General features: G+C 30.2%; 1 protein-coding gene across 1 annotated transcript in view; it reads left to right on the top strand.

Annotated features, from left to right (window-relative positions):
- The window catches only part of LOC106478074 (beta-parvin-like), a 44,001-nt gene extending 34,840 nt beyond the window's left edge, over positions 1-9,161 (top strand). The window contains exons 7-10 of the mRNA XM_022381610.1: positions 2,473-2,772; positions 6,266-6,334; positions 6,869-7,043; positions 9,085-9,161. Coding sequence (XP_022237318.1) covers positions 2,473-2,772; positions 6,266-6,334; positions 6,869-7,043; positions 9,085-9,161 — 621 coding nt within the window. The remainder of the gene's footprint in view (positions 1-2,472; positions 2,773-6,265; positions 6,335-6,868; positions 7,044-9,084) is intronic.
- The last annotated feature ends 1,935 nt before the right edge of the window (positions 9,162-11,096 follow it).

Here is an 11,096-nt window from a genome sequence, read left to right as displayed (position 1 = left end):
GAGTACTGTAAGTGTAGAGTATTGATGGAGAGTATGTAAGTGTAGAGTATTGATGGAGAGTATGTAAGTGTAGTGTATTAATCTTGATAAAAGAGTTAGCACAAAGGATCACATATAAAGTGTAATAAACTTAAAATAAGACCCAAAACTCAAGCGCTTTCGAATAGTTGACTATTCTTATTCTTCTTTGTTCTCCTGAAGAAGAATAGCCAACTATTCAAAAGCGCTCGAGTTTTGGGTCTTATTTTAAGTTTATTAAGTGTAGTGTATTGATGTTACAAAGATTGTTTGAAGGTATTTATTGATGTTTTATTAATTGTTTTTGTTTCCATATTCAAGTGACTTTGTTTAGTGCTTAATAAGGAGTTTGTTTTAGACTATTTATTCATACTTCAAGCTCCAAACACCTTATGACAGGATCTTTGGCTGGAATGTAAATACTTTTTGCAATAAGAAGTACTGAATTGATGGTGTCTGATTATTTTGAATATTAATTTAGAAAACTGGGCAGCATGCTATTAGAAGTGGTTTTCTAGCTAAATACCATTAGGGAAGATCTTGCTCTCTTATTTTTTATAACACCTAATAATTTATTGCCATTAGTTATTTCCCTGACTGATAGTTCTTAAAGAATTAATAATGATTTATTATTGTTCATAGCATGTGTAGATTTAGTAAAATAACTTAATAAAACAGGTGCAATATTTATAGAAATATATTAATTTTTGAATATACGTAATTGTTTTTAAAGTAGTAGATACTTATTTCATGTTGTTTTTCTTAACAGAAAGAGATGCATTTGACACCCTCTTTGACCATGCTCCTGACAAATTACAAGTAGTGAAAAAGGTAACTAGTTTTCTTGTAGCTTTCATCATGAATATTAGTAAGTTGATTTTAGTGTGTTTTGATTGGTTGTGACAGACAAAAAAAAAACAGGTAAAGATAAACATAACTCAATTTCACTATGAAACCTGCATGCAAAGAGAAATTGTGTTTGTAGTACACACAAAAAAGTTAACAGTATTAAAATACCAACCAAGTTTTTATGTCTTAAACTTTTTGATTTCATATTTTTAAAACTAATTTAAGATTTGCTCTAGTAAAATTTTAATGTATAGCTACTTTACCTTAAGTCATTCATAAAGTTTAAACTTGCCACTAAATATTCTTGCCCTTTCGGCTAGATGTTGGGGTTTTATAATGTGACAGTCAATTTCACTATTACTTGGTAAGGTGTAGCTCAAGACTTGATGGTGGGTAATATTGACTAGCTGCCTTTCCTCTAGTTTATCACTTCAAAATTAGGGTTAACAGGTGCAGATAGCCATCAAGTAACTTTGCTCCAAATTAAAAAACAAAGAAAACGATATACATGTATAATACATATATTCAAGTACTGATCTTTCACAATTAAACTACATAACTAGTCAGTTGTTAAAGTTTTGTATTAAAATTAATATAAATAACAAAGTGCTCTGTTAAGAATCTAGAATTTTTGTGTAGAATGTAGTAATAAGGGTACATTTTAAATACAAGATTTAGTGAGAATTTAGTTAATGATTGAATTAATTCAGAGCCAGCTTGACAGTGAGAGTTAGTGCATCTGTGATTGTAATTCTACAAGCAAGTCTTTGCATTTGTGAGTTAGATGAATATCAGTTTTGCAGTTTATATTGAGACGTTTGTGGTTTATGCCTACAGCTTGTGTTAAAGTGAAATAGCTGCAAACTTTATTGAAGAAATAAATTAATTTGTTATTGTTACATGGACTGGAATTGGCAGAACTGAAGTGACTTGTGAATTTTCACAATCCAGAATGCCTGACAGCAAATGTTGATGCATTATCTCAGAAATCGTGTGTTAATGAAGAATATATACACTATAAAAAGAGGGAAGCATGAGATAGTAAGGATGATCAACCTAAAGTACAACACAGTATAGTCCAAGGTAGGACATCCACAAGCGATGATGAAGAACTAATATGGTCCAATACTCAACTGAAAGATGCTCAGTTAGAAGATACAGATTTTTTACCAATTATTCAATGGATCAAGATTGGATCAAGAATAATGCAAAAAAAATCTCTTGTGGCAAACAGTCTCTCCATATAGTCAGAAGACAAAAATTTACTGAGCATAATGGAATTCATTATGCTGACAGTAGGATTTGATATGCAGGAAACATCAACTTGATGTATTATTTCCACATTCTCTACACTTCAAATCACTCTGTCATCTCATCAACCTTCCTATGGCTGGATACTTAGGTGTTAAGATGACACTGGAGAGTGTAAGAGCATGCTTCTATTGGGTTGGGTACTGGGGATCTATAGAGAATTGGTGTAAATCATGTGAATTATGCTGTGAGTGAATAGATCCACAACAGAAAAAGCACATTAAGCTACAACAGTATTGTGTTGGAGCACCACTTGAGAGAAATGTTGTTAATGCACTAGCTTCTTTACCACAGAGTAACAGTGGGAATAAATACATCATGGTTCTGATGGACTGTTTCACCAAATGGCCAGAAGCATATTATATTCCTAACCAGGAAGCAGAAATTCTAGCAAGGAAAGTCATCAATGAATTTATTTCAGGATTTGGTGTGTCTAATTTCTCAGATCAGAAATGGAACTTTGAATCAGTCTTGTTTGTGGGAAAATTTCAGATTCTTGGAATCAAAAAGACCAAGACAACAACCTTTCATCCATCTTTTGATGCCATGGTGGAGAGATACAACCATAAGCTTTTAAATCAGTTACCCACTTATGTAGATAAACATAAAAAATTCATTGATTATGATTTCCTACTGCTACTTATGAGTTATCAAACAACAGTGAAATGTAAAGTTGCTATAATGTTAGTATTGATAAGACTGGATTCCATAGAGGTAACAAAAATGCAAGGAATTAATAATCACAAAGCTATTTATCCAAAGAAAGAAAAATGGTATTATTTCTGAGCTATTACATAGCTCAGTTTTTGCATTAAATGAGCTTAAAAATTATGTTTTTGTATTTCAACATTTACACACATTGGTTTTTCAGTTTCTTGACACAATTCCTAGTACTTAGAAGCCTTTTTTGGCCAACCTTATTCAAGTTGAAACCTAACTAGAAAAAGCCTAAAGGAGCTTCAAGAACTAGATCTATATAAAAAAAAGACATCTGTATGAAACTCTGTGATGCATATTTTAATGCGGAAACCCATTAGATATTAAATAAGTCTGTGGCTGATTTTAAAATACTGGCAATTACTGTATACTCACAGAGTGCCCAGTATATATATATATATATATATATATATATATTGCCACTGAATGACTCCTTATAGATGTAACTCTTTTGTATAGATCCTGATTTTAGGGGGTAATATTTGAATCGAAAGGCCTTATGAAGTTGTTTACAAAATATTTTTGCCATATACTTTAACATGATGAAATGAAAATTGTTCAAAAAGAGATTCTAGTGTTTCAAGTTGATTCCAAGTTATAGTGAAAATACTTAAAATGTAGAAGATAAGGTTTTTGTATGGTGGTCTCAAGTATTTCAATGCAGCAGGTATTCAGCATTATCAGAAGTAGTGATGCTATGCTTTTCAATATTTCATGGTTTTTGTAATCAAATCGACATTTAATATTATGGTTAACATTATAAATGCCAAGTTGTCAATGATAAATATAAGTATATGTGATGTATATGAAACATGCACTTAGAAGATCAAATACAAGTGTAGTGAAATACTTTAAAAGGGATATTCCAGTGTTTGATTTCATGATGAAAGATAGGTTTGTAGTTTTGATAGCTGCTTGCAAGCAAGTATAAGGTAGTGAAAGATGCCATTGTTAAGGAAGAAGCTGAAAATCATACTGTACCACCTTGCAGACCAGTAACTTAAGAGCAAAATTGATACCTGGAATAAAATGCAATGAAGATTGTTTTAGATGATATAGAGATGGCAGAAAGAAAGAAACAGACAGGCTTTAGAAGAAGTGGCTATGAAAGTTGAGGAACTAATTTTTTGGTTAACATTGGCTGAATTTATCCTAAAGTTGTAATTTTTTTTGTGTATAAATTTGTTAAAATTTGTAAAAAAAATAAATTTTTAAACATTGTTATTTAATAGTCATCCTCTAAGTCCATTTTTTTGCTCCAAGAGTGGTTGTGCTCTCTCTCTTGGCTTTTGCTTTCATCAGTAATTCATGACCTCATTCGTGGATCATACTTTTCTTTTCACCATTGACAATTCTCATTTCTGGTTAAAGTATGCATAATACACTCTAAGTAATAAAAATTCTTAGTTATTTAGTTACCATTAAAAGTAGCGTGGTTCATTACAAAATGTTTATCCTAATGTTAACTATGTGCTTTTGTTAAATAGAGTAAAATATCATGCATTGTTGATCTTCTATCACAAGTTTCTAACCTCTTTCAGTATGTTTAACTTTCCACTGTGTTGCCATGGTTGCAAACCATTTTGTGTTTGAGAATATTTTTGCAACTGTATAAAAAATATTTAAATAGTAGCTAATGATTTTGTTTATCGTTTTTGAATTTCTTGTTACAGTACCCTGACATAATAAAATGAGTTGTTCTACCATAAAGTTGACACTGATTATGTCAAACTGCAATACAACACAAACACAAAAATGAGCAAAAACAGGTCCATTAGCACCTGGTAGCTTTGCTTTTTCCATACTCCAAAGGACTCATGTTCAATGGCGTTATGTATGCCACAGGTGTGGAAATATTTTGGGAATTTCAGACAGTAACACTGGTTTCAGAGGTGTTCATATGCCAGGTCACTGTATTAGCAAATGAAATGTTTCAACTGTGCTGTTGGATGTATAGCCAATAAAAAAACTTTAAATGCTGCTCAATTTTTATTGTCATTTTCTCACAAATGCATACTTGTTTCCCTCTTGCATTTGAATTTTGTGCCAACTATAAAGAGATCTGGTAAACTTTGGGAAGTTTACCATTTTCAGATAAGTAATGAAATATTAAAACATGTCTTATTGTTTTCCTGTTGAGTATCTAGAAATAAACTTGACACAGAAGAGTTTGTTTTCTTATAAACATGGTAATGAAAGAGTTAAACAAGTTAAACTAGTATTCATATTTTAATTGACTGTTGCTCTCCACTGAGATACTTTACTATGAGACAGAAAGAGTCAGTTAGACGTTTTGCAGAGACTTTATTTGAGGCTATAAAACTAGATTTAGTACTTTTTGTTTTTCAGTTTGTAGTGGTATAGTTTGAAAAATGCCATATGTTTGCTTGTACTGAATAACAAATTCTATACTATGACTAGCTTATACCTACAGTTTCTAGTTGTATAAATTTTCATCACCCTAGCTAACTTGGTTGATGTTACAAAATTTTATTACAAAAGTAATGTTGAATATGTTTTTGGTGTGATAATAATTAAATTTTTTTTTCTCTGTTTATGTTTTGAAATATTAATTTTTGAAGAACTAGATGTTTATTTATTTAGTATACAGTCTATGAATCAATGACTCCAAATTTAGATGATTAGGTGGGATACAGAGGGTGTCATGGTTTATGGTATTCAAGTTATAATATAAAGATGTATTCTGATAAAATGCTTGATAATCACAAAAAAAAGAATCTACTCCCAGAAGAACCCGCATATCAATGGTGTTTGACCATGAAGATATGGAGTTCAGGGGTTGGCCAGACTTTGTTTTTCTTGCACCAAATAGAAGAAGTGTACAATATTCAATTAGATACTGTTAATTAGTCATCGTATAACAGCAAGCAACCATCATTGAATCTTTCTCAGCCCATTTCTATTGAGAGAAGAAAATGGTTTTATAGAGCTGAGGAATTAGATCTTTTATTGCACAACATACGTGGTCACTACTGTGTATTGAGTGGGAGTTTGGATTAGAGTACAAGTTTTGCTCCCTTATAACCTGGAAGTTAGTGCAAATTTAGCTACATTGGTGGGAAATAAAGATTGCAGATATTGCAAGGAGTTCTAATCTCTTTTCAGAATTAAAAACAAAAATATGAGAGTACTGAAAAGCTTTGTATGTGAATCAAACCACCAAACATGACTCCCTGACTTGCAGACTGGGTATTAACATATCTGTTAAACTCATTTTAAAGGGAAATTTCAGCATGCTTGTATAATATGATTCGTATAGTTTTCCTTCATTAACATTTATGCTTTGACTTTCATTAACTTACATTGTTTTCATCCATCAGACTTGAAATATTGTATTCTTACTTTTTAGTCATTGGTCACATTTGTCAACAAATACTTGAACAGAATTAACCTGGATGTTACAGATTTAGATAATCAGGTAAGTTTAATGTGAAGTATTTGTTGTATATATATATATATTTATATGATCACTGTAATGTATGTAATGCACTTTAGTAATATAGTTTATTATGCATTTATGGTTTGGTTTAACACTTATGTACAGTAAGTAATTTCTTTTGTTCCATGAGAGTTTGTAAAGTAGAATCCGAAAGTGAAAGGAAATTTCTGAGCAGTCCAGGTCTTCAATCCTAAATCCTTGCCACGATGATGATGTAATCAGAAGTGGTATATTTTTTTGGTTACATGATAGTTTTTATTTTAGTAAATGAAAATAATGTAAAATTAAAAGATATGTGAATTAGAATTAGAAAAAATTTTTTATGGTTGCATTATTAAATCTTTTTGTCTCACATGATGGGATTAATGATGGGCTAAAGATATGTAGAGTTGAGACTAGAAATTTTGATAACTTTGTAATTTTGTGAGGAGATCTTTTTTTGAACTTCTTCATTGGAATGATGAAGTACTACATGAGTAATTGCCACTAATTAGTGACATCTACTTTTTACAGTTCCATGATGGGGTGTACTTGACTCTTTTGATGGGGCTCTTGGAGGATTATTTTGTTCCATTATACTCTTTTAATCTAACACCAACAGATTTTGACCAGAAAGTACATAACGTTGCTTTTGCTTTTGAGCTGATGATGGATGCCGGTTTAGCCAAACCAAAAGCCCGGCCTGAAGGTAAAAATTTATTATAATTTTAGGCAAAAAATTCCATCATAAACAGATTTTTGATTCACTGTTAAGATTATGGCTCTTTAATACTTAGAAATACTATTTTGTATGGAATTATTTTTATCTAGTCTAATTTTGAAGGCTGTTAAATTTTCCTTGTTGATAGTGTGATACATGTATTATTCCTTACTGATTTGCCTGTTTATCAAACCATATGAAAACAGGGATACTGTAATATTTCTCAGACACAAATACACCATTTATAAAGCTGTTAATTAGAATATTAAACCCAAATGTCAAAATTGGCTTTGATCAACATTATTACTGTTGTTATAGAAGTACAGTGATTAGTAGTGTTAAAATAACTACTGTGGCAAATCAGCTTGAAAAGCTCAAAATTTTGACATATAATTTTTTTTTTCTGATATACAAAGACATACATATATATATATATATATATTTGAAATAAATTTCCAAGAAAAAAGGTTTTTTTATAGCAAATCCACATGGAAATAGCTAAATCAGGATAGGTAGAAAAGTTATTTCAGTGTAATAAATTGTGTGATTTATCAAACTAAACCTTAGAAACTCAGCACAGCATAACTGAAACCAGTTGCTGTCTGTGAACCTGAGGAATGTTTTCAAGTGCCAGAATACAGGAACTTTCTAAAAGAATGATTATTTTTCATGAGTGTATTAACTTAAATTACAATGAAAGTACAACTAAGATAAACACATATCTATTAAATATTTCTCTCTTAATACTGATGACATTAAAGTGAAAAAATAGGGTGGTAAATGTGAAACTTTGAATGAGTTAGCTTAGCCTAAATACATGACAGAGGAAGTGGTTGGATGCCACATATGAGAAAGTCCTGTCGTAAGACAATCACTGCCAAGCTAGGCAGTTTCTACTGGTGTAAACTTTATACCTGTAATGACTATCCTTGAGTAGGAGTATTGATGTTAGCTGTAAGTTTAAAGTTTCTATTGCTGATGAGTTTCAGTTTAACTTAGGTTTACATTTTTTAATTGTCTGAGTTTTTTTTGTCTGAACATCTTGTTCATTGATGGAACTGCATATTACGGCAAAGTTCTTTTCAGCACCAGTTCCATCATGTTCATGATGTGGATGTTTGTAGATATTTAAACAATTACCAATACTAGGCTCCAGATACTCTTTTGTACACTGTTCTAAATGATGCGTGGTTGATCCCACATAATCTCATCCACAACGAGAACAAACATATCAATACAGAAAGTAGCAGTGTTGAAGTTTATTAATTGTGATCTTTATCTTGAAAAAAAGTTCAATACTGACTTTAAAGAACATACATATTGAACTTTGTTGTTTCAACAGCAAATAATATATCAGACTAAAATAAACTCTGGTCATCAAAAAACTCATACCTAAAATTGAAGTTAGATACCCTTTAAAATGTGAAAACAAGAGCTGCAAAAAAGTATTATTGCTATAGCTATTGCAACTAATCCTATGCATCAAACTACTAATCTACATAGAAGCACAGTAATTTTTTTATATTTCTTGGTTTATTTTGATAAATCAAATATTTGTTTGCGAAAAAAATTCAACAGAACAAAACTGAAACATCATTTAATTATTTAATATGTGCCCTTGGCAAAGCTGCCACATGAAATCTTGGGCTATTATAAATATTAAAGATAGCTTTTATTTTTTCAGAATAATGATATTTTTAGCATAGGTGCATGTAGAATGTACAAACAAAAAGTGCCTAATGTATTGTTAAAATTTGTTCTGAGTAAAATAAATTAGATTTTAAAAAATATTTTAAACAACACATAAAGATTCATAGGTTTTTGAATTTTAATAACATTTCACATTTACTTTACAGTTTATATTTCATTTATCTACTAACTTTTGGAAAAATTAGATAAATAGCTAGCTTTACCCTGCTGTATGTATATTTTTATTATTTTGTATTTGTAAATCATCTTCATATTTCACTGTGTCCATTCATAAGTTTGGTTTGTCTTAACTGTATAGTCCTCTTTTTCTTTCTTTTAGATATTGTGAATTTGGACTTAAAATCAACTTTGCGAGTTCTCTACAACCTATTTACAAAATACAAAAACTCCATTTGATGAATATTATGCTTCATGTTGCAGAATGGATTTTGTTTTAAATGCTTAAACAATATTTGTGGTCATTATGTCTAACAATGTGGAGTTTGTGTTTTTGTGAACCAAACAATATTTAATCATTGTATTGCTTTTTTTTATATAATTTTAAAACTTTTAACTATATCCAGAGTTGAGATGAATTTTAATGATAATCTTAAGATCACTTTGATAAGAATTTTTTTATATTTCTGTGATCACAAGTTACTTTAAATCACATTTTGTTTGCTTGCAATATTTTCAGCAGCTGTGACTAGAATGTAAAGTTTCAAGCGTACTTTCTTACTATGAAAATATTGTTTTAATATTTATTTATTAAAGCATAGGTAGTTTTAATATTTAGCTATTATATTTTTACTTTTTTGTAGTAGTGTTGTATTTTTACTGTTTTCATAGAAGTTGCTCATCATGTTTTCTCCATGAGCATGTACTATAAATTGTGTCACTGTTAGTTACAAACATGATAATTCATAGTAGGCAGATCTGTGTTTCATGCATAGAAGGTATGAAAAGACAGTTTAGGTTTTTCAGACGTGTATCAGTAGATCTGTATCTTAAAATGTATGTTAATACATCTAGAATTTTAATGGTTCTAGTATGCTATATTTCATGAAAATGATTCAACTGCTGTACCTTGTTAAGTCAATCCAGTAACCTGAAGTGGAGGAAAGTATGTGGGAAAACAAAGTTTTTATTTAGTCTAAATAATGTAAACAATTTTATATGACATAATACATTGTTATATCTTTAAATGCACGTATCATTATGATCTATGTTTGAGTAATGTTAACTACAGTCTAACAAGTAACAATCTCTAGGAAATACTTTATATATTTGTTTTATTATTATATTTTAACTTTCATTTTGAGTGGAGATAGAAATTTGTATAATCATCGTAGATCAGTCTCAGGTTGAGAACTTCACTTGAGTACATGGAACTGTTTTAATACAATTTGAACAACTTAGCTGGAATTCTGAATTTTGTACGATTGTAACAAACATTTGAGTGCCTTAAACTGATGTACCTCAAGTATCAAAGCTTAATGAATTACTGGTGTTATAATTTTTTCTCTGCTGTTGAAGTTCCTGTTTCCATAGATGGTGCTGTGTCAATGACCTGTTCAGGTTGAACTAAATTTGTAACCAGTTTCAGTAGTATTGTCTCTTGCAACATGTAACTGTAAACAGTGGAACAATGACAATTTCACTGAAGATGGTGCATATTTAAATAGTACAAGAAATAGTATTCAAGTGTCTTGAATATCTTCCAGAATCTTTTGTATGAATATAAATATCCTAAATATGCCAGTCATTTGCAATATTTTAATTGATAAAAGATTATTATGTTGATGCTTATCAGGTAGCAGATCTTGTGAGATTTCAGAGTATTTTTAATCTTTTGACCAGAGATAATATAATTACTTTTTTTTTTATCTTTCTATGTTGTGACTTTTATCTTGTGTAAAGATAATAAACTAGGTTAGGCAAGTTCTTAATGTTTAATTAGATGTCACATATTTAATGTTTGGAAAACATTACAGTTTAGAAAAATGTTACACTAACAGGAAGAGTACATAAAAAATAAATTTCTTCTCTAACTTTAAAAAACTTAAACAGAAAATAATAAAGTTACTAACCAAACTAATTGTCATTGTTTCTGAAATTTTCAAGCTTATAGTTTGTTTGCTTGTTTCTTTTTAAGCACAAAGCTACACAATCGTCCACCACAGTTATCAAAACAGGATTTTTATTGTCATAACTCCAGAGTTTTACTGCTCAGATATTGGGGGCATTTATGAATTAGAAAAGTGTATAATAATAATAGTATTCCAACCACAATATGTTCGTCATATCCATTACTGACGATGCATGTCGCTCAATCTAGAGTTCATCAGATCT

Source organism: Limulus polyphemus, unplaced genomic scaffold (assembly GCF_000517525.1).
Source record: "Limulus polyphemus unplaced genomic scaffold, Limulus_polyphemus-2.1.2 Scaffold178, whole genome shotgun sequence".
Taxonomy (NCBI): domain Eukaryota; kingdom Metazoa; phylum Arthropoda; class Merostomata; order Xiphosura; family Limulidae; genus Limulus; species Limulus polyphemus.
Note: the sequence above shows the minus strand (reverse complement) of the source record. Positions and strands in the feature narration are given on the sequence as shown.